The sequence below is a fragment of the Pinus tabuliformis genome, chromosome 3_1 (genome assembly GCF_031772625.1).
Source record: "Pinus tabuliformis cultivar Carrire ecotype Pingquan chromosome 3_1, CPIR1, whole genome shotgun sequence".
In the NCBI taxonomy this organism is placed as follows: domain Eukaryota; kingdom Viridiplantae; phylum Streptophyta; class Pinopsida; order Pinales; family Pinaceae; genus Pinus; species Pinus tabuliformis.
In genome coordinates this window covers 843862683-843890204 of record NC_142301.1, presented here as the reverse complement: position 1 = coordinate 843890204, position 27522 = coordinate 843862683, and the positions used below count along the sequence as shown (strand labels likewise).

Here is a 27522-nt window from a genome sequence, read left to right as displayed (position 1 = left end):
GCAAGAGTATCAATCCCGATGAAGTTGTTGCTTATGGTGTTGCGGTTTAAGCTACAATTGTTAGTGAAGAAGGAAATGAGAAGGTTCAAGACTTTTTGCTTCTTGATGTCATTCCACTGTCACTTGGATTGGAGACTGCCAAAAGAGTGATGATTTTTTTGATCCAGTGGAACACAACGATTTTGACGAAGAAAGAACAAGTCTTGTTCACATACTCTAACAATCAGCCTGGTGTTTGCCTCCAAGTGTTTGAAGGTGAAAGAGCGAGAATGAAGGACAATAATATTTTGGGTAAGTTTGAGTTGTTTGGTATTCATCCTTCCCAAGGGGTGTACCTCGTATCACTATTTGCTTTGACATTGATGTCAATGGTATCTTGAACGTCTCTGTCAAGGGTAAAACAACTCGGCAGAAGAACAAGGTTACCATTACCAATGATAAGGGCATGCTAAGTAAGGAAGAGAGAGAAAAGATGGTTCAGGGTGTAGAGAAATACCAGGCTGAGGATGAAGAACTAAAATTGAAGGTAGAAGCCAAGGAATCACTATGCATACAACATGAGGAATACCATCAGTGATGATAAGAGTGCAGGGAAGTTGGATCCGGCTAACAAGAAGAAAATTGAGGATGCATTTGATGGAATTATCATCTGGTTGAATGGAAACTAGTTGGTTGAGAAGGAAGAGTATGAGCGCAAGTTGAAAGAGCTAGAGTCCACTTGCAATGATATCATTGCAAAAATGTAATAAGGTGAAGGTGGAGCTTCTAGAGTTGGCGACGAGGGCACAAGTGGCCTTGGTCCCAAGATCAAGGAAGTGGATTAGAAATATTTCTTCACCACCTTTTATGTGTTTTTGTTATTTCATTTGAATTGCTCGAATGGAATTTTTGAAATTTAAAATATGGCCATTTTTGTGAGACTCAGGGTTGTTTTTTTTGGAGTATGTAGTATATTGAACTCTTTCATGCAAAAAATTGTTAAACCTTGTATTTTAACTATTTTTTTGTCATTTCAAAATATCTTTATTAAATTTTCAGAAGAACCGTTCAATCTTTAATTAAATGGAAACTTTATTCTACTTGTACCAGTTTCCTTTGTCCCATATTCATTCAATGGATAGGATAAAACCCAATTAAACTAAATGTGTGTGCTTCAATCAAAATTATTATATATAACAATCATGCCTATCATGTTATATATACATTTTTATACTTATTATTCATTTTTATACTTATTAACTCTTAATAAAAGAGAAAATATAGGATTACACAATCAATTTAATAATACAAATGTTGTGAGCATGTATAAATGTTTTGAACATGTTCTTTCAAAGATTACATTAACCAGAGCAATGACTTACAAAGGTAATTGAGAAGAGAGAAGGGAAAACTTAAGGGAGATTGTTAAGTTTGGAGGGGACAAGATGAATATATATAGTTTGGCTCTATGATATATTATTATAATTATGATTAAAAAAAAATACGAGTGTAGTTTTTGGATTTGACAAGTCCACACGCTAATAATATATATTCCAAACTATTTCTTATATGCAATAAAGGATTTGTGAGAGTGAGCGTGCAATTGAATGCAGTGATGTCTGTTCCACGCATCTTTGAGAAGTGCAGTTACGTTGCAGAGGTCTTCATTTGTTATATCGTTGGCATTGCGACGCCCAAGTAACAGATGTCTAGAAACTTAAAAGCTGAGAATATTAAAAGTCTTGACGCAGCGTCGAAGAACATATTCGGTGCAATCGTCATACATTCGAAAGTTCAACATATTCGATGCCATCATCGTACATTCAAAGGTTAAATTTCACAGCGGACACTTAATGAATTACAGGTGCATAAGTCACACATTAAAACATAACATTTAATGTTATGGGTTAATGCTAACTTAAAACTTAGCGTTAGTTTCATGTAGATGAGAAAAACCAATTTGGCATAATTTTAACCAAACTTTATATGCATCCCAAAAAACGAACTTTGGTTATTTTACTTTGAATACATTGAAAAATGAAAAAACCGCAATAAGACTTCAAATCTGATTATCCAATCAAATTAAAATTAAATAATTTTAAATATATTTTTTTAACAAAAACTTTGTTTAATTGTGCAAAATAAGATGTATTTTAAGAAGTCAACTCAAATTAATAGGGAATCAACGCTCTTGCTAACGCTATAGTCCCTCAGGCAGGGACTAATAAGGGAGGTCTTAAATTAAGAAAGGAAAAAAGAAGTCTTTTAAATTATGGAAGGAAATATAAAATATTGAAATTAGTGATAAAACAAAATAAGTATGGATTAAAATAATTAAGAATGAGTAATAGAAATGGTATGAGAAAGTTTATTTAGGTCTATTATTTACAGGTGCTATATAAAAGTTATGTATGTTTATTTGAAATTGTTAATGTATATTTGTTTAGAAATTGTGTATGTTAATTCTTTAATTTTGGATTTACCAAGTGTCAAGAGGGATTAAGTCTCTTACGAGACAAACTTTTTTTGAGTGCAAAAATTGTGAAAAGGTTTGTACCTCTAGATATCTAATTCTTTTTTATTCTTCTCGGCCTTTGATAGATCCTAAGTTAAGATGGATTTAGATTAGTTATTAATAATAAATAGGTAATATTCATTTTACGATAAATGTATTGTTAATTTTCTTCAATTTGTTATAACATGCTATGTAAACTAGCCTATATCGATATGGGATTTATATCTCAATGAAAATATTACATTTAATTCTATATTCAAATATAAATACACTTTAAGGCATTCATTGAGATGGGTGCACATGACCTCACCAAAGTTTTCATCAAGACTACAGTTGGGGTTGCCACAACACCAACTAGGGAGAAAATTGAACATTCCATGACACTCCCCACTTATATCAAGCATGGCATGTCATATTGGTTGTGTGAGTAAGTGAGGTGACATTTCCATGCATGAACTGCATGGACGACTCATGAGGAGGATTTGGAACACTTTGTTAGTTGAGTGGGTGTCTTGGTTAGTATATGAGCATTTGGATAGGCACATGGTACACATGGATGTGTTGAATTTTGTGGATGGCATGCACAATAAGTGCAACAAGCCCATCACATCATGGTTGTCAGCAACTCACAGGTTGCATGACATTGACACATTTTTGAGGTGGTTGGGTTGGTTTTGTGGGCTAGAGTGAATGTAAAATAAATGAACACAACATATCATGGGTACGTTAGAAAAGTAGGAGCACACAATGGAAAGTTGACTCAATACATATCAAAAGAGATTGGGCAAGGGCACACATTTGCAAGATGTTGGATAGGGAAGCCCACAAAAAACTAGGGTTTCCTCATAAAGAGGCATGATGAAATGGGTTGATCTGAGTTTGAACAAGGAGACATAACCAATCATTAAGAAGATGGAGTGCACCTATAAATATACCACACCATGAGTCAAATAAGGGGAGAAAATCACAAGCAACAAACAAATAAGAGCAATTCATAAGGAGCAAGTGAACAAGAGCAAAGGAAAGACATAACGTGATATGAGTGTAGACTATACCACAAGGGATAATGTAGGTCGTAGCAAGTAGTGGATCACATGAATAACCAAAATAAATGGGAGATACATTGTATGATGGTTTTATGTGGTATACATTTCCCAAGTCATGTGAATTGGGACAGTGTGTGCATAGGGAGTTGCATGACTTCGTCCTTTGGGACGATCATGTAGACCATTTCCTCATTGTATTTCTTGTATTGTTACACCTAGGGTTGTAAACACCTTGTAACTATTGTATATGGGTGTTGGATTAAGTTTCATCACCCACACAAAAGCTACTTGTGTTCAATGTGTTTTGTTGGACACTTTGCATTGGCATGATTAATTGATTAAGTGTAAAATTATTGCAAACAATGCTTACTTTAATAACAAAAGTAAATAAGTAGGCATAATACAAGCAAAGTATAGTCGAGTTTCTCACACCACTAAGATGAAAGGTGTTAGTGTTGCATGCCAAAGGTCAATAGAGCACACATATTTGTATGGGTCCTCTAGCATTATGAGAGGTGGTATTAGAGCACGTTTGACAAAAGATTATTTGATGCTCTTCACCACTATGTCCCTATGCCATGTGGTAACATAACACTTTGGTAGGATGTAGAGTGGTATAAGAGTAAAAAATAAGGTTTGAAAGTGAGACACTCTTTATTATTGTCACTCCATGATAGATGGTATTAGACCAAGATTGCAAGTGATAGTACTACAATTGTCATGATACCTAGAATCAAAGGTTGGATCACTTTTCACTAGTTACATCGAAGGTGTCTCTTTACGGGGTTGGCCTGGTTAGAAACTATTCATCCCAACCAATAAGATTCATCCATTTTCATCTTCCTCCATCAAACCATTTTTTATCACGTGACACTCTGAACAGTGTTAAGGTACCAAATTAGGTAACATGTGGGTATTGCTATTGTTATTATACTCATTCTGTAATGTGTAGGCTCTCTTTAGTATGAGAGCATTTGCATTTATATAATTGATGCAATTAATTTCCTAAAGCATTAAGTGAATGAAACTTTTGATGCAAAGTTCAAGTAGTTATGTTTTTTCCTGGAAATGGAAATTTATGGTCTGGAAAGACAACCACTCCCCCATCTCAAAGCCCAACAATTTCAATATCAGTGGCAACCAATGGTCATGCTAGTTAAGGCACAACTATTGGCCCAAGACTATCAAATGCACCATCTCCAACAAATCCACAAGGACATTCCCAAAACTCACAGGCAAATTTTCAGACTAGCCAACCTACTCCAGCAATGTCAAGTGTTGTGTAGGTTTTAACCCCATATAGAAATTACCTGCATACAAATTCTAAAAAATAGAAAATAAACAATGGCGAGAGCATAAAACATAAAACAAATATACACAAATATTTTCCCTTGGATCCCAAAACCAAGACTACCAAATTGATTTTTCATTACATTCCTTTCAATGTTACAATACATATGTATGCATGCCGAAGCATCCATAAACCTCAATCCATTAACCTTGGATTAGAACATAACCGTAGTTCCCTTGACCAGATCTAAAAAATACCATGGAGAGAAAACCATCATGCTCAAAACCATGTGTGAAATCCATGCACAAAACCATAGGTAGGTCCACCCACCTAATATAGGGTCAACAAAAAAAAAAATTCTCGAGGCGTTGCCCCGGACCCCGTGTAGGGGGACTATGCCCCACCTGTGACCACCCCACACACCGGGTAGTCATGGAAAAAATATAACACACACCCAAAATGTTGGAGATTCACAGACAAACCAAAATAATGGGGCTTCTAGCAATCTAAACAAAACTCCAAAGGTGATTGTTGCATTGTCTATTCCAGCTCCAATTATGCCAATAAGTACATAATGAGTTCCAGGTACCGATATATACCGAAGAGGGATCACTTTTTTTGTGATGAAGTGGTTTACAAGAACATTAAAGCTTAAGGTCATCATTGATTTACATACATGCACCTCCATTGTTTCCTTGATTTCTTAAAAGGTGTGCCAGACTTAGTTGTCTTGATCACATAACTTTTGACAAGTATTTTCACAACATTCATGGTACAACTATTCTATCTGTAATCCATTTTTTGCTCATCTTCACAACAACTTACTGATAAAAGTTGTTTCTCCCAAGTGCCAGTGATATCTTTAGTTGATAGATACCTCATAGTTTCCATGTTTAGAATTTATTCCATGTTTTTTTTTAAACTGTAAAGAAATTGAACTCCTTTGCTATGTACCTTATGTTTGCAAGGATTTCCATGGCTCTGGGACATTTATGTTACTGTAACTTTTTTCTTAAATTTAACCTCCTACTACATTCTTTAGAAGATATATAGAAACTAAAATTTTGATTGTATTTCATTGTCCATCTATTTCGCTTGATTATTTCCTTTCACAATACCCCACTCCTCCAATTGATGTTCCTTTGCACCTTTCGGTGTAATTGCTAGTATAGATTTTTTTAAAGTTGACCTCGATAACACATTTTTTGTTTTAGGGCTCATTTTGACCTCAAAATTTCTCTAATTCCTTCTCCTTTTATTTTTGTCATATTATTACTTCCCTTGCTACTTATACTTCGCCTCCTCTATGGATTTATGCTCCTTATTAGATTCCTCTTTGGGTTTGTGCTCCTTTTTTTGTCTACTTTAGATTTTTGTCCCTTGTTAGGATCTTCTTCTCCCTTCTATTTTTGTGTCTTCTTTAGCTTCTCACTCATTTTCAACATGTTACTTGGCTTTGCACTCTTTATCAACCTCTTCTTTGACCTGATGTTCCTTGATAATTTCCTGTATGACTTTGTGCTCTTTTTCAACCTTTTCATTTCCCTATCTTCTTGAGTTCCTCCACTTTCTTCTTCTTTTATTCTAGAGTGCATGGGTATGAGTTCAAAGTTTGGATTTGTACTTCCTCTTCAAATGTGCCATATTACTTATGCCAATTTTTTCTTTGTTGGTTGTTCTTTGTGTCCTTATGTTTGTGTCTTTATCTAGGATGTTCATGACATTTTTATTAGCCAAGTCCAACAAAATTTTATATATTAACTAGCTATGTGATCGTTAGAGGACCCAAACTATGATCAAAGGTCCTAGTAATTCTTTTGTTATTAGACTTCCCTATGTCCCACTTCTACCTTTTGGGTTCTTAGAACCATCATTGGCATCCCATTTATCTCTTTGTTGTCTTATTATCATAAATCTATGGTGCCAAGGATAAAAACCCCTCACTGAGATCAAATGTACACTTTTTATGAACAAGGGAATATCAAAGGGATCTTTCTAAGATGTTGGATTAACCTAAGAAAGTCAATGGAATGTGTGTGTGTGTGTACGTTAGTTTTTTATAGTTTTTTATGTTATATGACTATATGAGAAGGAAGATGATATTTTTCTATACTATTAAAATTGGAAGAACTTATAAGGGTTTATATTGAAATACAATTGACTAAATTGAGATAAGTTATATTATCATTGAGAGTGAGTTTTTCCCTCATCTTGAGGTTTTCCCACCACAATTTTTTCTATCAATGATTTGGATGTGTTTGTTTTCTACTTAAATGAATTTCACTTAACGCATTAATTTTATTTTTGTAATTCATATGAAAAAATATATTTTGTTATGTGGATAATAAGCTCAATTTATGGTAAAATGGGGACTATGACTATATTGATAACCAACATTTAGGGAGCATTCCCTTCCCAATTTGAAATCCTATCACAACCAAGAGAATTGTAACACTAGACACTAATCATGTGAACTATGAGTAAGTTACAGGGGAAATCCCATTATAAATATACCAGGGTGGTAACACATTACTAAATGGAGCAAGGATATCTTTTCACAACACTGTAAATTTTAGTTGACTTAGATCCTAAAGATTATAATATTTTATTAGGCTTGGTAATCCATTTTATTCTATATTCATGGATATATGATCACAAAAAAAGATATAACATATCAACTGTGCCTTACCCTAGATAGGATGTAAAAGGTAATTGAACCAAATATGGTGCTAGTTAGGAAGTGACCTTAGTCCATGATAAACAAAAGTACATGTCATTATGGAATCTAGTAATTAATAACCACCAATTCTACAGAATATCAAGTGATCATCCCACTATTTTAATACAATTCCCCAAGGTGGTTAAACTGAATCTATAATACCCAAAGGTGTGTGTGTGTGTTTCCTTATTTGGTTGATTACATGTTTAATAATAACTGTATTAACCAATATGAGTTTGAAAAAATAGAATAACTAATCCACAATATGATTAAAACTAGCTATTGGAACAACTACATAATTCTAATAACATTTTTTTCTCTATCTTATTCGTTTTATATAATTCAAGTGTAGCATGAAAAAAGATAACTAGTAGTAAATATGATACATAAGAAATCAAGCAAATAATAACTCAAAGATGAGATAAAACCTCTTTGTTGTCTATTTTGATTTTGTCTTTAATCGGCCTCTTTCATCAAGTAATATTTTTCATGCAATGTCTATTTTAAGGTTTTATTTTATATATTGTTTGAAATTTATTTCACTTTGACCATCAAATCACCTTCCACCAAGGTTATTGGACCTTTCTTTTCTTGTGGTCTTTTATGGCTCTTCGAGGTCTATTTCCAATGTCTATCATGGATTTTCTTGATAAACCGTTGGGTCACCTTCTTTAAGAGTTATTGGACCTTCCCTTGCCCCATTGTTTCCTATGGTTCATTCATGCATATTTACAATGTCTTTGATGCTTTATTTGATTGGACATTAGATCACCTTCCATCCAAATTGTTAGTCAGTTTCTTATCCTGCTATCTTTAATGTTCTTCTAGGGGACAATTATTTTAGGCACTAAAGGACCTTGACACCCTCATGAGATACAATATGACCCCAATATCCCAATTTTTGAATGCTAAAGGCATGTTTCGAAGTGTTTTCATATAGTTGTTTTTCCTCCAATTTTTTTAAGGCCATACCAACATGTTGCACATTCTCTTCCTAACATTCATTGTAAATTATAATATCATAAAAAAAGAGACAATATTTTTTAGGACTAAGGGTTTCAAAATAACATCCATCAAGATTTGAAATGTGGAAGGTGCATTAGTAAGCCCAGAAGGCATTGATAAAAACTCATAATGACATTCATGAGTTTTAAAAGTATTTTTTAGGATGTCTTCTTCTCTCATTCTACTAAGACAATATCTTGAATATTGGAGATCCAAATTATTAAAGTAAACAACTCCCCATGATTCAACTTAAAATTCATCAATTATAGGAATAAAAAGTTATTTTAATTGTTATATGGTTGAGTTTTCTATAATTTGGATATAGATTTCATGAAGAATTTTTTTTTAAACCATCATCATCAGTGAAGAGAAATCATGTTGGCTAGGTCAAATGATGCTAACCTCTAGCATTTTCTTAAACAATACACTCAATCTCACTTTTATGGGCATAGGTGTCTTTTTAATTGTTTTATTTTGGTTACCATATTTAGGATGTCAAACTTTCTTGCCATTATACATTCTATGCTCTTTATTGGCTCTTTCAAATTGGACACCTTATATCCAACTTCTTGACTCTTATTCTGTATTAAGGATGAGCCTTCAAAATCCTTTACAGGTGTCACACTTGGCTTATTAAGTCTAGACACGATGTGCTTAAGATTTTGCAAGGTCTACTCTACTAGTTGACATTGAACCTAGTATAACCTCACCAAATCTATTCCTATTTTGATAAAATGTTTAGAAGATGTAACATAATATTTATTGTCAAGGATTGCATTGATCACATGCAATTTGGATATTCTAAGATTAAAGTTAGGATGAAATCACAAGAACTTGTTTCCCCCTATTTTCAAAGAGAAAAATTGTATATACCACAAATTCATAAGTTTTTCCTAACACATATGAAATTTGGACTTGAAAGACCTGAATTTTTCTTCTATCCAATGCTATCACTAACACTCAATTTTGAGCTTATAAACCTAAGATATAATCGTTCTACCAAAACCACTTATTTAATCCTAGTTTGAGGCCCAGATGAAAAAACCTAACTTACATAGCTTATAACTTTGAAAATATAGTAAACTAAACTATAATTTTTTTATCCAATGTAATTTGATATGTTCCCTATTGAACTTGAAAGTTTACTCCAATTATAATTATCAAAAAATAGTTGGAGCAAAAATGGTAAAATGACTCATGTGAAGTAGCTAAACCAAGAATTGTCTACTTAGATACTAAATGTTATGGATAACTAAACAATCACAAAAATGACCAAATTCAAGAATGCCATGACTAAATCAAGTGAAAAACTAACTTAAAAGAAACCTCTTTGGGGAAAGCCATGTTTACAATACATCAAATATGCAAAGTAAGATGATTATTCAAATGAATTTGCTTGTTGTATATATAAGAAAAAAAGAGAGCTAGAATGAAATAATAGTAAGTTAACGTAACTATAATTAATGTAAATATGATGAATCAAAGTTATGTATAAGAACTTAGTAGGAGTTCTATAACATAATGTGACCCGCAATTTAATTATGAAACTAATTAGTGAAGGACAAAAAAACTAGGCCATAGACTACTGCTAAAAATTATTAATTGAATTGCCATATGAAGAGCTAATTTCAAAATTAGTGTAAAAACCTCTATATTTATCAAATTGAGTAGGCTCATGCTTAAAAACACAAAACCACAACTATAATAAAATGACCAATAATACAACTTAATTATAAAAATAACTAGTAAAAAAACACATAATCAAACTATAAATTACTAAAAAATTGTTAATTAAATAATCATGTAAAAATAAACTTAACAAAATAAAAAATAAAAACTACATAATCATATTAAATTAAAGTATACAAACCATATAATCATCAAACTAAATAAACCCATACCTCTAAACTAAATATATAATTATACTACCATTACAATAATAATAATATATATATAACTTGATTACAAAACAAACTGATATATATATATAAAACTTAATTACGAAACAAACTGGTAAAAATGAGAGATCTCACTAAACCTTTGTGTAAAAAAAAACAAACAAACAAAACTCTACCCGCTATAATGCAAAACACAATTTTGTTATGAAACAACTGAAACAAATTAGTGAAATAACGCATCCCACTAAACCCTTGGTGCATATAATTGATATTGAACCTAAGTAACATTTGGCTTGGATATCAACATGATTTACAACCTAATTATAAAAATAACTAGTAAAAAAACACATAATCATATTAAATTAAAGTATACAAACCATATAATCATCAAACTAAATGAACCCATACCTCTAAACCAAATATGTAACTATACTACCATTACAATAATAATAATAATATATATATATATATATAACTTGATTACAAAACAAACATATATATATATATATATATTTACTACCATTACAATAATAATAATATATATATAACTTGGTTACAAAACAGACTTTTATATATATATATATAACTTAATTACTAAACAAATTGGTAAAAGTGAGAGATCTCACTAAACCTTAGTGTATAAAAAAAAAAAAAAACAAAACAAAATTGTACACGCTATAATATAAAACACAATTTTGTTATAAAACAAATTAGTGAAATAACGCATCCCACTAAACCCTTGGTGCATATAATTGATATTGAACCTAAGTAACATTTGGCCTGGACATTAACATGATTTATATATATTTTTAAACAAAAATAAATTTCACTAATAATATTTAAACAAAAAAAATTATAAACCTAATAAAAAGAATTAAGTATCCATTTGAACAAATAAACCTAATAAAAAGAATTAATTATCCATTTGATTGTTCAAATAAAGGATGGAGTCCAAAATAAAGTGCTCACTTTGTTTGGTTTGAATAAAGTGCTCACTTTGTTCGAATAAAGTATAAGCAGTCAAAGAACTGATATTTTATGTTTATATTTGTTTGTTATTAAATAAAATTTGAAATAGTTAATAGTTGTGAGGGTTAGTTTAATTGGTCAAGATTTTGTGGTTAAAGCATTTTTATTATTTAGAGGTTACAAGTTTAATTCTCTCAAGATTTTTGGGTTAGGTTTTGTGATTAAGCCGACAGTGAATAATTTTGGGTAGATTTATTTGGTACAAATATTTTATGGATATAGTGGTACAAATATTTTATGGATGTAGTGATCACCATGTTATGTACCTAGGGGGGATAATATGGGGTACCAAGGGTGGTACCCAAGGTAATAATGTAATAATGGGATGGGCCATAGTAATAAATAAGGTGGTTAACCCATGTCATGTAAGGGACCACAAGTAGTTAATAATAATGTAAGGGGCCCATGGTATTAGTTGATGGTATAAGGAAACCATGGTAATGGTACATGGTATTGTATGTATGAGGCCTATATAAAGGCTAGAGACTCCACGATGAAGATGAAGAGAAGTATTATTGTATGAACAGGCATATGGCTTGTGGAGTGTTCTCCTTCCTTAAGGAGTGAATGTATGGTGTTGCCCTACCATAAGGGTTTGACCAATAAAGTATCATTTCATATTATCTTTGGGTTTATTTTCATTGTCTTGTATTTTCATATCAGATCTATAATATTCTGGGTTAGATCTACAACAAGTGGTATCAGATCTATAATATTCTGGGTTTGGTACCCCATATTATCCCCCCTAGGTACATAACACACCATCCGAGTCCTTGAATCACAAAGAATTCTCATTTTATTTCAATGTTTCACTTCATTTCATTTAGTTTTGTGTGTAAAATCAAAATTATATTTAAGTGAAATTTTAATATATAAGTTATTGAACATTTAAGTGAAATTCTAGTTTAAGAGTGATATATATTTAATGAAACTTTAGTTTAAGTGTGATATTATTTATATAATTTTAAATTTATTTAATTTTTAAGTGAAATAAAGTAAGAGTGATGTGAATTATAAATGTCTTTATGATTTCAAATGTATCTTAATAATATTTTAAAAACTCTCAAATTTTAATTTTCAAAAATAATAATACTTAAAAGATAATGAAATGATTATTACATCAGTATCATTATAAGTAAAAGAATAATGTTGTTAATTAGGGTCAATAATTTAGCCACTTTACCATCCATAAAATGTGTGGAAGTACTCCTAAAATTTTCATGCTTTCATTCCAAGTATATGTATGTATGTATGTATGTATGTATGTATGTATATATATATATATATATATATATATATATATATATATATATATATATATATATATATATATATATAATTTTGAACAATCAATGTTGATAATTGGAAAAAAACTTCCTCGACCTTGTAGTGAATTCTTTCCATTAAGATATTAAGACATTCAAAACCCTCATCACAACTACAAACAAGTGACACACCAACCATCTCCTTCCGATTGAAGTTTGTAAACAAATTGAAGGAGATCCTATTGCTTCACCCACTCTCTTATGGAAATAAAATATTTGGCATACCACAAAACTATTTTGATAACAAATTTGTATGCCTATGGTTCTCCTTAAGTCATTGCAAATATATGGTTTGACATCTGCTAGGGAATTTGAACATGTGGATGCATTAAAATACATATCTTTTTGGAAGAGGCTACTTTGGTTTTTCAGTCTGAAGTGAAGGAGGATACTGATATAATCTTTAGGGGTGACTTGTACTTGAGGGATGTTCCTCAATCCAAAATTCAATATCTTTTTAGTTGTTTCTATATGGGTTTGCCTTCCACAATATTAGTTGATTTTTTGGGATGAAAAATTAATAGTATACTTGAGAAACAAGTTTGGTCAACAAATGGAAAGATCATCTCCCAACAATGGATTTCACGTATTGGAAGGATTTGTATGGAAGTGAAACTCTCAAAAGAAAACCTATAAATGGTAAGATTCAACCTCTATAATTGGTTGTAAATCTACGTATTGTTGGTTTTAAACCTATATAAAAAAAATATTATAATATGTGTGGCGACACATATTATATATTATCATTATAATCTGTGTGGCGACACATATTATATATTATCTATGCATTTAATATGTGTCACCACACAAATGAGGAGTACAAGGTTTGAACAACTTATGCCACCAAGGAGTACTTGCGACTTTCTCTATCTTTCCTAATTTGCAGATATAAACAAACTGCTCCAATATTAGACAGTAAAACATTTTTATCAGACAATTTAAGGGATGGGATCCCAGCCTTCGTCTCCGTCTCTTAGAAGAACTCCGAGAGGGAGAAGAACTGCTTTATTGGCTTTGGCATCGGCTTCTTTGTTGTTGTCTCTCTTTACGTGAAGGAATTCCAGACTCTGAAAGGAGTTTGTCAAGGAATTAATTCTGCTTAGCAATCTTGATAGTCTTAAATCCGAAGGAGAGGAATTGTCCACAATGACCTTTATAATAGTCTGGGAATCCCCAAATACAACTGCATCTTTGATACCCAGGAACTTGAGCATCTTGAGCCCCTGGAGAAGAGCTAGTGCTTCAGCTTGAATGCTGGTGTTAAAGCCCACTCCCAAGCGTATCTAGTTTCAATTCTACCCTCTGCGCTTTTAATAACACCACCTGCTCCGGAAATACCTGGATTGTCTTTTGTTGCACCGTCAAAACAGAGAACTTTTTTGCCTTCTTGATGCAAAACTCAGCAAATTTTGTATCCTCAAGATGGATTTGCCAATGTTTTAGCGGAGGGGGGATCCTAACTCTATCAGTGAATTGGAGATCAAGAGAGGCGCCCCATACAATTTCTTGTTCACTGAGATCTGTCCTATCTAGCTGGTTACCCAAACAGTCTTTTAGATGGCTTTTAACGCTTTTAATTTTTACCCAGGTTATCTTGGGATCACTCTTCTTGTCCCTAAATATCCTTTGGTTTCTTTCCAGCCATATGTGCCAGCAGATTAATTTGGGAAGGGCGAGCCAGGCTTCTTTGATATGGGGATTCTGAGCAGTGCCACCAGGGTACATACGCTGCCAATTTGAGAACAATTCTGAGCAGTGATTAGGGGGAGCGAAGTCAATGCTCCATGGGCTTAAATCCTCCTTCCAAAGGTCTGCAGCAAATTTACAGTAGAGCATCATATGGGAGGCATTTCCTTCATGATCCCCACACAACGAGCATCGAGAGGGTCCTATAAAGCCTCTTTTCCGGAGCCTATCCTCTGTCAAGATTCTGTGGTGGCAAAGAAGCCAACAAAAGGAGTCGATCTTAGGGAGCATTGTCTGTAACCAGAACCCCTGCTAGTGTTGGAAATAATACTGAGAGGGGGGGGTGAATCAGTATTATCAAATTCTTATCAATCTATCTTCCTTATTTATACTTTGAATAATTCTTCAAATATTGATCATTACTTTGTATGTCAGTATCATAAAATAATGAGTAGGAACAAGAAAAGCAAATAGTCACACAAAAGAACACCAGATATAAGGTGGAAACCCAATGTGGGTGAAAACCACCTGCTGCAATATGTCTCTATCTTCTTTCAATTAGAAACTCGTTTTACAATGATTTTGTACTGGTGCAGTCCTTTACCAGTACGCAGGCTACAACCTGCAGAGAGCTACAACCCTCTTAGCTCTTGTACTAGCCAAGATACTAGTACGTAGGTGCTGGCCTACTGAAGGCTACAACCTTCTCTTTCTTCCAGGGACCACGTTTCATAAATTTTCAGACTGGATCCATGAACATAAAAAATTGCTGCTTCAACCAACCGAACAAAAACTGAATCACAATAAACACTTCTCTGATAGCTGTACCCAGAACACAGTGACAGTAACCATATACCAAATTCTGAACCCAGAACACTGCAGCAACAAACAGAGGCAGCTAGATCATAATTTAAAGATATACGCTACTTCAACAACCTGAAACTTGCGTGCAGATCTATAAAGGATAATTTCTTCTTTCAAAAATTCAGACACTAATTAACCCAGATTGTCAGATTTATTGATCAAGCATGCGCCTCATATAACAGATCAAAATCATGCAAAGATACTATTATTCAAGCATAAATATTATGACCCATCAAAAGAACTTATCCTTCTTTATGCGCTAAGGTTCCTCCTTCATTCAGATCCAGATCTGCACCATAACCCAATCACAAATATTTCAGATCTAGCACTTATTAGATATTCAATTCATTCGATGATACTTTGCCAAATGATCTCCTTCCTCTTTTATAGACTTAGGCCTTCCACAATACCACGGTCCAAAACCATAGGATCAAAAAACTGTTGGACTAATACCATGAACCAACCATGAAAGTGCGTGAGATCAACACTTTTGGATGCAATACCACGAACCAAAACCATAGGATAAAAAACTGTCGGACTAATACCATGAGCCAACCATGAAAGTGCGTGAGATCAACACTTTTGGATGCAATACCACGGACCAAAACCATAGGATCAAAAACTGTCGGACTAATACCATGAGCCAACCATGAAAGTGCGTGAAATTTTCTCTTCATGAAAGGAACTTTTCTCTGCATGAAAGTGCGTGAACTTTTTCTCTACATGAAATAAACTTTTCTCTGCATAAAAGTGCGTGAACTTTTCTCTACATGAAATAAACTTTTCTCTGCATAAAAGTGCGTGAACTTTTCTCTACATGAAATAAACTTTTCTCTGCATAAAAGTGCGTGAACGTTTCTCTACATGAAATAAACTTTTCTCTGCATAAAAGTGCGTGAACTTTTCTCTACATGAAATAAACTTTTCTCTGCATATAAGTGCGTGAACTTTTCTGCACTATAATTTATCATCTGAGATGAGTGGGTTGCCATCAAGTACAACATATGTATCATAATGCCAACAATCTCCCCCTTTGGACTTGATGGCAACAACAACCAATCACTCTCCCCCTTTGACATCAAGGGCAAAGGGTTATGATCCCCCTAAGAACATGCTCCCCCTGACTATAAACCAGATCTGCAAAGAAGAACCATAATCCATCAAACACCATAAATGACCATGAAAGAGATAGAGACGTATTGCAGCAATATTCAGACCAGCATCCTCTGATACCATTGCAGCAATATTCAGACCAGCATCCATGATCTCCTTCTGTACTTCCTCCATAATGCCAACAATGCATGATATGCTTCCCCTGAACCTGTGCCATTCGATCTTTGACCAATCCGCAACCCAGCACATGTATGCATATACTTCAGATGAACCTTGCGTACAATCAACAATCAGAAGAGATTCAACAACAAGATGATGCATCAACAACCCCCAGCTTTTGCCTGAGGTATTCAAAGGTCTCCCTAGGCAATGGTTTGGTGAGTATATCAGCAACCTGTTCCTTAGAAGGAACATACTCCAACTTGACCTTTTGTTCAAGCACTTGTTCCCGGAGAAAGTGATACTTGATTGGTATGTGCTTGGTTTTTGAATGCATGACTGCGTTCTTTGAAATGCTGATTGCACTTGTATTATCACATAAGATGGAGATGGGTGGTGTATAAGTGATTTGAAAATCCTGCAAGGTCTGCATCATCCAAAGGAGTTGAGTGTAGCAAGATGCAGCAGCAACATATTCTGCTTCAGCTGTAGACAAGGCAATCGAACTCTGTTTCTTGCTGAACCAAGATACTAATCTGGAACCCATAAAGAATGCACCACCACTTGTGCTCTTCCTGTCATCCACGCTTCCGGCCCAATCTGCATCAGTATAAGCATGAAGTGTGAGATCTGTATCTCTAGGATACCATAAGCCATAATTTTGAGTCCCTTGAAGATATTTGAAGATTCTCTTTACTGCCTGAAGATGAGTTTCCTTTGGATTTGCCTGAAATCTTCCAACTATTCCCACTGCATGCATGATGTCTGGTCGGGTACCTGTCAAATAAAGTAGACTTCCAATCATAGATCTGTAGGTTGGTTGATGTACTGCTGCTGATTCATCATTTGCACTGAGGCTACATCCTGTGACCATGGGTGTACATACTAGTTTTGCATCTTCCATGCCATATTTCTTCAAAATCTGCTTGAGATACTTGGTTTGAGACAAGAAGATCCCTTCTTCCTTTTGTTGGATTTGCAAGCCAAGAAAATATGTCAATTCTCCAAGCAAGGACATTTCGAATTCTTTCTGCATCACCAAGGCAAAGCTTTGACTCATAGATTCTTCATTGCTGCCAAAGATAATGTCATCTACATACACAACAAGTATTAGCAATTTGTCATTTTCAATTTTTATATAAAGATTTCTATCTGCTGATCCTTTTGAAAAACCTTGTTGATGAAGATATTTGTCCAAACGATAGTACCAAGCCCTTGGAGCTTGTTTAAGACCATAGAGAGCCTTTTTCAGTCTGCATACAAGATTTGGATCATTTCCAAGAATGAAACCATCTGGCTGTTAAATGTATACTTCTTCTTCTAAGTCTCCATTCAGAAAGGCTGATTTCACGTCCATTTGAAATACTTTGAACTTTTGAAAGCTTGAGAGAGCAAGGAACATTCGGATGGCCTCAAGTCTTGCAACAGGAGCAAAATTTTCCTCAAAATCTATTCCTTCTTGCTGCGCATACCCTTTACAAACAAGTCTTGCCTTGTTTCTAATTACTTTCCCATTTTCATTCAACTTATTTTTGAAGACCCATTTTGTCCCTATAACATTCTTATCCTTTGGTCTAGGAACCAAATCCCAAGTGTTGTTCTTTTCGATCTGCTCAAGTTCTTCATCCATTGCTTTGACCCAACATTCATCTTTGCATGCCTCTTTTACATTTTGTGGTTCAGTGGAGGAGAGTAATGCCAAATAGCTTGAAGCTTCTGCAATTGTTCTTCTTGTTTGTACACCTGCTTCTTTCTGCCCCAAAATCTGAGATTCTGGATGATTCTTCTGAACGTACCGGGATGGAGTCTTCTCTTCTATCCTTATCTGTTCCTCTGGTGCTTCTTGAGGTTCTTCTTCTTCATCATTCTGTCTTTGAGGGTAGTCTTCATCTTCTTCGATATTTTCATGATTTACTTGCCTAGGAATGTATCCCTTTTCATCAACCACTACATCAATGCTGTCAACAATTCTTCCAAGTCTTTTATTGTAGCACTTATATGCTTTGCTGTGTGGAGAATAACCAAGAAGAATGCCTTCATCTGCTCTACGTTCAAGTTTGCCAAGTTGCTCATCAGTATTCTTAATATAGCATTTTCTCCCAAAGATTTTGAAGTGCTTTACCGAAGGAGTCTCACCATACCAGAGCTCATGAGGAGTTTGAGTGCTGTTCACTCGGACATTTGTTTTGTTGAGAATAACAACCGCAGCATATGCGGCTTCACCCCAGAAAGTTGCAGGAGTTCCAGACTCATCCAGCATAGCACGAGCCATTTGTTGGACTGTTCTGTTCATCCTTTCCACCACTCCATTTTGCTGAGGAGTTCTAGCTGTAGAGAATTCTCTTCTTATCCCATGTTCTTCACAGAAATCGAAAAATTCATTTGAGGTAAACTCCCCACCTCTGTTAGACCTGAGGCACTTAATTTTGTAACCTGATTCATTTTCAACCAAGGCTTTGAAGGATTTGAATTTCTCGAATGCTTCGTCTTTGTGCTTCATAAGTCCTAACCAAACAAACCTGGAGAAATCGTCAATGAATAATATCAAGTATTCTTCTCCTCGAGGTGTCCTTTTCCTAAATGGACCACATACATCTGTATGGACTAGCTCAAGAGGCATGCTAGCTGATCCTTCCTTCTCTGGAAAGTTAGTTCTGGTTTGCTTTCCAAACTGACATGATTTGCATATGGTGTTGTCTGGAATTTTGATATCTGGAAGACCACGAACTGCCTGATATTTGCATGTTTTCCTTATTTGTGAAAAACTTAGATGCCCCAACCTCCGGTGCCATAACCAGTGTTCATCATCCTTGCTCAAATAGCATTGTTGTTGTCCTTATTCAAATATGTATAGATTATTTGGAGTTCTTCTACCTTTGATCACTGTTTCACCTGTATCAAGATCACAAACACGACATCCGTTTGATCTAAATATCACCTCGGTTCCTTGATCACACATCTGGCTGACACTTAGAAGATTATGCTTCAATCCATCAACATACAAAACATTTCCAACTTTGACCTTTTCTTTTAACTGAGCAGTGCCTTTTCCTTTTATAGCTGCAGGAGTATCATTTCCAAAAGAGACTTTCTTTCCCTTTTCTAAAGCAGAATATGATTCAAGTTTTTCTTTATCACCTGTCATATGTTTCGAACATCCACTGTCAATGTACCATAGATTTTCTTGTCCTTCTGCATAAAATGCTATCCCACATCTTTCTGTTTGTGGTTCCTTTATTCTCCATGTTCTGGTGCTTGAGGCTTGTTCCTTTGTCTGCTGAAACCTGCTCCTGCATTCAGAATCTTCATGACCAAAGTTATTGCAAATAGAACATTCAACTTCATTTTCAAGAGTCGAAAAGTTGTTATAGGTCCTTTTTGTAATCCCGATCATACTTCTTTGTTTTTGAGCTTCTCTAGTCATGATTGTTTTATATGCAACACATTGAGCTGCTTTGTGACCAAAGTTATGGCAAGAGAAACATTGCCCATTGAAGAAACTTCTGCGATTATCAAATCTACCGGCCAAATGATTGTAATTTCTATTGTCATCCATTCTTGAAGCAAATTGAGAAGATTTTACCTGTGGCTGGTTGTAGCTTTTTTTCATCCTTAAGACAGATTGCCCCTGGTTTACCTGATAGTCTTTGTTCGTTCTTGATGTAATTCGTCCCTGCTTTACCTGGTGATCTCCATTGTGCTTTTTCTCATTCCTTCTTGCTGCATCAAGATAACTCTTTGAGGTGGATGCTTGAGATGTTTCTCCATTATACCCTAGACCTGTCTTGTTTAGCGGAGAACGCTGTACATTGATGATCTCATCCAGAGTTTCAGATCCTTTGACAAACTTAAGATTAATAGCCTTTGTTTTCTCAATTTCTTTTCTAAGGCCAACAATTTCACCTTCTAACTTTTCAAGATATTTTTCTTTTTCATCAATTTGAAATTGTAGAGTATCAATGATCATATTCTTTTCTTCTATACATGTCTTAAGTCTAGAAATCTCTTCATAAAAACTATCCACATCTATAGCATCCATGTAATCATCATCTTCAAATGCCATTAAAAGTTTATAGTCATTACCTCGTTCATCTTCATCACTATTTGATAGACCATCACTGTCTTCATGAGTGTAGTAGCTTTTCTTATTTGCATTTTGTTTCTTGTTCCATCTGGCAGGTTCCTTTCCTTTGTCAATCTTGTTCCTTTCCTTTGTCAATCTTATCCTTATGAGGACATTTGGTAGCATAATTACCTACTCTTCCACAAACAAAACATTTAAAAGGTAGCTTACCTCTGAACCTTCCAGTACCCCGTTGAAGATTTCTGACAAAATTTGATTCTTCTTCTTCTTCTGGCACGTGACTTGATTCATAGTAGTCTCCTTTGCCTGAAGCCTTAAAAGCAGCTTCTCTCCTGTCTGATGGACCTCCTTTTCTCATTTCATAAGCAGTTAGAATTCCGTGTAGCTGAGACATAGTAAGAGTTCGTAGATTTTCCTTTTCTTATATTGCAGACACTTTAGATTCAAACTTGGGGGACAATGATCTTAGGACTTTTGCAACCACAACAGCCTCTTTTATTTCTTCACCCAAGTTTTTCATACAATTAACAATCTCATCTACCCGAAGGAAATAGTTAGCCACACTTTCATCATTATACATTCTGAGACTCTCATACTGAATCCTGAGGGTTTGAAGTTTTGCACGTTTTACCTGTTCATCTCCTTCGTAGCTCAAAACAATCTTGTCCCATATTTCTTTTGCGGATTTATATTGCATAACCTTCACGAATTTAGATTGAGATAGACATCCTAGAAGAGTATTAACCACCTTTGCATTTGTTTCATATTTCTTCTTCTCAGCTGAATCTGTAGGAGTAGCTGATGGAAAAGTATACCCTGTTTCTATAATGTCCCATACTTCTGTACCCAAAGATTGAAGATAGGCAGTAACTCTTACCTTCCAATATACGAAGTTTGTTCCATCAAAAATCGGTGGCCTGATTGATGCTTCCCTCTCGTAGTTGCTCATGATATTAGATCTTCCTTCAAGCGATCAAGCTTCTTCAAAAGGACCTGCTCTAATACCAATTGTTGGAAATAATACTGAGAGGGGGGGGTGAATCAGTATTATCAAATTCTTATCAATCTATCTTCCTTATTTATACTTTGAATAATTCTTCAAATATTGATCATTACTTTGTATGTCAGTATCATAAAATAATGAGCAGGAACAAGAAAAACAAATAGTCACACAAAAGAACACCAGATATAAGGTGGAAACCCAATGTGGGTGAAAACCACCTGCTGCAATATGTCTCTATCTTCTTTCAATTAGAAACTCGTTTTACAATGATTTTGTACTGGTGCAGTCCTTTACCAGTACGCAGGCTACAACCTGCAGAGAGCTACAACCCTCTTAGCTCTTGTACTAGCCAAGATACTAGTATGTAGGTGCTGGCCTACTGAAGGCTACAACCTTCTCTTTCTTCCAGGGACCACGTTTCATAAATTTTCAGACTGGATCCATGAACATAAAAAATTGCTGCTTCAACCAACCGAACAAAAACTGAATCACAATAAACACTTATCTGATAGCTGTACCCAGAACACAGTGACAGTAACCATATACCAAATTCTGAACCCAAAACACTGCAGCAACAAACAGAGGCAGCTAGATCATAATTTAAAGATATACGCTACTTCAACAACCTGAAACCTGCGTGCAGATCTATAAAGGATAATTCCTTCTTTCAAAAATTCAGACACTAATTAACCCAGATTGTCAGATTTATTGATCAAGCATGCGCCTCATATAACAGATCAAAATCATGCAAAGATACTATTATTCAAGCATAAAGATTATGACCCATCAAAAGAACTTATCCTTCTTTATGCGCTAAGGTTCCTCCTTCATTCAGATCCAGATCTGCACCATAACCCAATCACAAATATTTCAGATCTAGCACTTATTAGATATTCAATTCATTCGATGATACTTTGCCAAATGATCTCCTTCCTCTTTTATAGTCTTAGGCCTTCCACAATACCACGGTCCAAAACCATAGGATCAAAAAACTATTGGACTAATACCATGAACCAACCATGAAAGTGCGTGAGATCAACACTTTTGGATGCAATACCACGAACCAAAACCATAGGATCAAAAACTGTCGGACTAATATCATGAGCCAACCATGAAAGTGCGTGAGATCAACACTTTTGGATGCAATACCATGGACCAAAACCATAGGATCAAAAACTGTCGGACTAATACCATGAGCCAACCATGAAAGTGCGTGAAATTTTCTCTTCATGAAAGGAACTTTTCTCTGCATGAAAGTGCGTGAACTTTTTCTCTACATGAAATAAACTTTTCTCTGCATAAAAGTGCGTGAACTTTTCTCTACATGAAATAAACTTTTCTCTGCATAAAAGTGCATGAAATTTTCTCTACATGAAATAAAATTTTCTCTGCATAAAAGTGCGTGAACTTTTCTCTACATGAAATAAACTTTTCTCTGCATAAAAGTGCGTGAACTTTTCTCTACATGAAATAAACTTTTCTCTGCATATAAGTGCGTGAACTTTTCTGCACTATAATTTATCGTCTGAGATGAGTGGGTTGCCATCAAGTACAACATATGTATCATAATGCCAACAGCTAGGGCTTCGGATCAGGTGGGACATTAGGATGCCGAGAGAGCTGTCTATAGCCCTGCAAAACAGTATAACTCCCAGGGATCGGACCCCATCCCCGAATGTCTGCTTTCCTGCTATTCAAAGGGGCTTTGCCTTTTAGATGGGAGAGGAATATAGCATAATCATTGGCAATATTCAACAGCACCTCTAAATTTTTCCATCTCTGCCAGTCATCATTCTCTCAGTGTGATAAATCCCACAGCATTTTAATACCGGCTCTGTCCATCCACTCTTTCAATAAGACCAGAGAGCGATCATCAGCGAGGGGGTCACTGCCCATAATGTGATCCTCCCAAATTTGGATGCGCTTTCCGTTTCCAGGAATCCAGTGCGCATGTAGATTAATTAAGGCGGAGGTTCTTTCACACAGTTTGTGTATCAACGTTCCAGAGATTATCTTAGGTTTGTCCAAGCAGCGTGCTCTCTGCCCTCGGTAGTATTTTTTCCATAGTGCTAGCTGCGGCCAACCCGGCTTTGGGGCGATTATCCTCCATAACAATTTCACACCCATAGCCATATTTTGTTTGCTGAGATTCTTAAAATTCAATCCGCCTTCCATTCTGGGTAATGAGATTATGTCCCAGCTTAATAAGGGGATTCTCTTCTCATTAGCTTTGCCACATTTCCAGAAAAAGTTTCTTATATAATCCTCCATTTTCCTCGTGATGCCAATAGGAGCCATCATAACTGCTGCCTGATATATGGGAAGACTGTTCAAGACCGCTTTTATTAGCACTGTCTTACCTGCTAGATTGAGCCAGTTGTATCCCTAGGATTGAATTTTAGATTTGAATTTTTCCAACAGAGGCAGCCAGTCTCTGCTGAGAGCCCTTTTTTGGAAGACAGGGAGCCCCAGATACTTGAATGAAGACCAGGAAGAGGAGGCTGCAAAACCAAAACAGTTAGAAATGGCTTGGAGTGATCTGGCTGAGGCATTCCAGCAGAAGACAAAGACATGGCATTTGCCTTTATTGAGGCTGCTTCCTGATTCTTCACAATAGACATCCACCACATCTTTAAATCTTTTAGCCAAGGCCAAGGAGGCAGCACCCAGCAAGAGAGAGTCATCCGCGAAGAGCGCATGATTTATGCTTTTGACACCTCTTGCGATGTTCAATCCCATTATTTCTTGTTCTGACTACTTTTTATTCAAGAGGAAGCTGAGAACTGAAGCTTGGAGGACAAAGAGCAAGGGGGAGAGAGGGCACCTTTGCCTCAGCCCTCTAGAGGCTTTGAAGAAATCAATGGCCCTCCCGTTCACCAAAGGGGCAATCCAAGGCTCACTGATACAAGCCTTGATCCATTTGATAAATTTGAGGCCAAACCCAAATTTGTGCAGGACATCCAACAGAAATCTATGTCTCACCCTGCCAAAGGCGCTTTCAAGATCTAATTTGACGACCATTCCTTTCTCTTTCCGAGCCAAGCTTGAGTGAATCACCTCTTGGACCAGAATAAAGTTGTCCACTATCTGTCTTCCCTGAATAAAACCCCCCTGATTCTCAGGGATAATGTCTGGAAGGATAGTTTTCAGCCTGTTTGCGATCACTTTTGTTATCAGTTTGTAGCCTATATTGCAAAGAGAGATAGGACGAAATCTGGAGATTGAGTTGGCGCCTTTTTCCTTTGGGATAAGGGCTAGGAAAGTCAAGTTGGTGCTTCCCCCAATTTTTTGACAATCTTGAGATTTCCGGACCATTCTGCATAAATCTTTTCCCACTATCTGCCAGCAGTTCTGTAAGAATCTGGCAGTAAAGCCATCTGGGCCTGGGGCCTTATCAGGCTCCATAGCAAAGAGGGCGGTTTTGATTTCATTGTTAGTGACTTATGCTTCCAAAAACTGGTTCTTTCTGGGAGAAATCAGAGTGGGAACCTCATTTATTGAAGTTGAAGTATGCTCCTGACCCTCTTTTTCACTATACAGATTTTTGAAATGAAGGAAGGCGGCATTTTTTATACTTTGAATATCTCTGTGGATGATGTTCTCTACCTTGATTTCGGAGATGGAATTGAAATTTTTCCAAGCTTGGGCTTGCTTATGAAAGAAGGATGAGTTCCTATCTCCTGCCTTGAGCCAAAGCCTACGAGATTTGGTCCTCCAGTACTCTTCCTCAACCGAGCTTGCTTTAAGAAGTTTTTTCTGTAGGTCCGCCTCCTTTTCGAGAACTTCTTTTGTGATCTCTTCATTTTCCGAGTTCAGTTGGTGGATCTCGAGACATTCTTGTAACTTTTTCCTTTCCATTGCTGGGTTGGGAAGAGTTTTTACCCAGTTTTTCAATGCAGCTTTCAATCTCCTGAGCTTTTCCTCCCAGACAAAGAAGGCAGAGCCATTGACTGGTTGCTTCCAAGTATCTTTTACTAATTGCATAAAGGATTGTTCCTTGACCCAAAGGGGGCTGAATTTAAAAGGAATGGGGCCTTGATCCATGTGAGCCAAAAGATCAAGTTTGATGGGCCTGTGATCAGATACACTACAAGGGAGAATATGCATTCTAGATTCTAAACCAAGTAAAAGAAAAGTACTTTGAACAAGAAATCTGTCTAACCTTGCAGCAATATGACCCGGACCGAGTCTTTTATTGGACCAAGTATACTTGCCCGACGAAGGTTTGATGTCGATCATGTCCCAATCCTGGAGCAGATCCTCAACCCATTCTCGCGTTGGATCCCTTACAATGCTTCCTCCACGTTTTTCAACCAAAGTTGATGTGAGATTTAGATCCCCGGTAATGATGATGTTTGCTAAATCTTCTGAGTCTGCCAAACCTCTAATAGAATCCCAACAAATCTGTTTTTCTCCTGCGCTGACTGGAGCATACATGTTAAAGAGACAGAGGGTCTCATCTGAGTCAACGTGTTTCAGCTTTGAGAACAACCAATGAGTGTTGGTGATCTCTTTAACCCTTGAAAATTTGTTTGCATTCCAGAGGGTGCCCAGGCCTCCTGAGGCACCCCAGGCTGAGACAGCTTGCCCTTCACTTCTCTTCCACATATTTTTGCCGATATGGAGGAAGGCCTTGTCCTCCATTTTAGTCTCCTGGATGAGGAGTATGTCAGGAGATTCGGATCTTATCAGACTTTTGACGGCTTCTTCTTTTATTTTGCTCCCCATACCCCTACAGTTCCAGGAGATGATCTTCATCACTTGCATTTGGAGTGGAGAGCTCCTTTAGAGCTCTGGGGCTGGTTTCTAGTCATCTTCGGAGTTTTAGCCAAGAGTTTCTCAAGGGTAGGTTGGCTTCCTTGCAGTTTGTCTTTATAGGTCTCCTGCTCTCTTTTTTCACGGGCAGATTTTCGGCCTCTCAATGATCTTCTGGCCGAGGTTTGCGATTCTCCTATTTCGCCTTCTTCTTCTGAGTCCTCCGAGCCTTGCACTTCCTCAGCCTCTTCTGAGGGTATCTCTTCTATTTTGTCTGCATTACTTTCGGCTTGCTTTGGTCCGGGGGGGGGGCTCTTTTTTGGGTGATCCTTCATTTTGTATCTCCATTTCTTGGGTATCTTCTAATGCTGAGCTTAACTGTATAAATTTATTTCCTTGCTCTTCCATGTGAGGAGTTTGAAGCCCTGAGCCTGTTTGGGTAGCTTTACCATTGATATTTCTAGTTCTAGGGGCTTTGCTTTTGGTCCTTCTAACCTGCGTCCATCCTTCCTCCTTGCCTTTCTCCGCTTCAGTATTTTTTGGGCATCCTCTAGCAAAGTGGCCGTAGACCTGGCACTTCCTGCACTTGAATGGTAGCTGCTCGTAATCCAGCTTTTGAACATGCGTCCAGCTTCCAACCCTAATCTTTATTGCCTCACGTAGACCGACCTCTAGGTCAACTTCAACACAGATTCTAGCGCAATCATATTGATCTTTACTTTTTGCTCAATCAATGAATTTACCCAAGGTGTTTCCAATGTGCTTAAGGGACTCCTAGTTCCAACAATGCATTGGTAGATTGGGCAATCTAACCCACACAAGGACGGCTGTGGGAACGTCAACTGCTGGATCAAGTTCAGGCATCCACTTATTGAGATACAGTCCCTGAGGGCCCATGAAATAGGGTCCATTACAGAATATCAGATCCTTATCTTCCTTTTCAGAGAATTCAAACAGGAAGAATCCCTTCCCTAGAAAATACGAAGTGACTTTGCCTTTTATCAGCGGCGCCCAGTTCCTTGCGACCCAGCTCTCTGTGGTTTTGGGGGAG

General features: G+C 36.0%; 2 protein-coding genes across 2 annotated transcripts; both read right to left on the bottom strand.

Annotated features, from left to right (window-relative positions):
- Positions 1 to 23294: 23294 nt before the first annotated feature.
- On the bottom strand, positions 23295 to 25121 carry LOC149190167 (uncharacterized). The gene is made up of 4 exons (XM_089410447.1): positions 24541 to 25121; positions 24136 to 24217; positions 23577 to 24026; positions 23295 to 23495 (listed from the first exon to the last, which is right to left on the bottom strand). The coding sequence occupies exons 1-4, from the start codon at positions 25119 to 25121 to the stop codon at positions 23295 to 23297; spliced, it is 1314 nt and encodes a 437-aa protein (XP_089266573.1).
- Positions 25122 to 25157: 36 nt separating this feature from the next.
- On the bottom strand, positions 25158 to 26444 carry LOC149190166 (uncharacterized). The gene has a single exon (XM_089410446.1). It carries the CDS (start codon positions 26442 to 26444, stop codon positions 25158 to 25160), a length of 1287 nt encoding a protein of 428 aa, XP_089266572.1.
- Between the last annotated feature and the right edge of the window lie 1078 nt (positions 26445 to 27522).

Coding starts and splice junctions, on each gene's coding strand:
- LOC149190167 (XM_089410447.1), bottom strand. CDS start 25,121: ATGGAGCCTGATAAGGCCCCAGGCCCAGATGGCTTTACTGCCAGATTC. Junction 24,218..24,540: donor TCTAGAGGGCTGAGGCAAAG/GTGCCCTCTCTC, acceptor TTGGTTTTGCAG/CCTCCTCTTCCTGGTCTTCA. Junction 24,027..24,135: donor AGCAGAGACTGGCTGCCTCT/GTTGGAAAAATT, acceptor CCCATATATCAG/GCAGCAGTTATGATGGCTCC.
- LOC149190166 (XM_089410446.1), bottom strand. CDS start 26,444: ATGGGGAGCAAAATAAAAGAAGAAGCCGTCAAAAGTCTGATAAGATCC.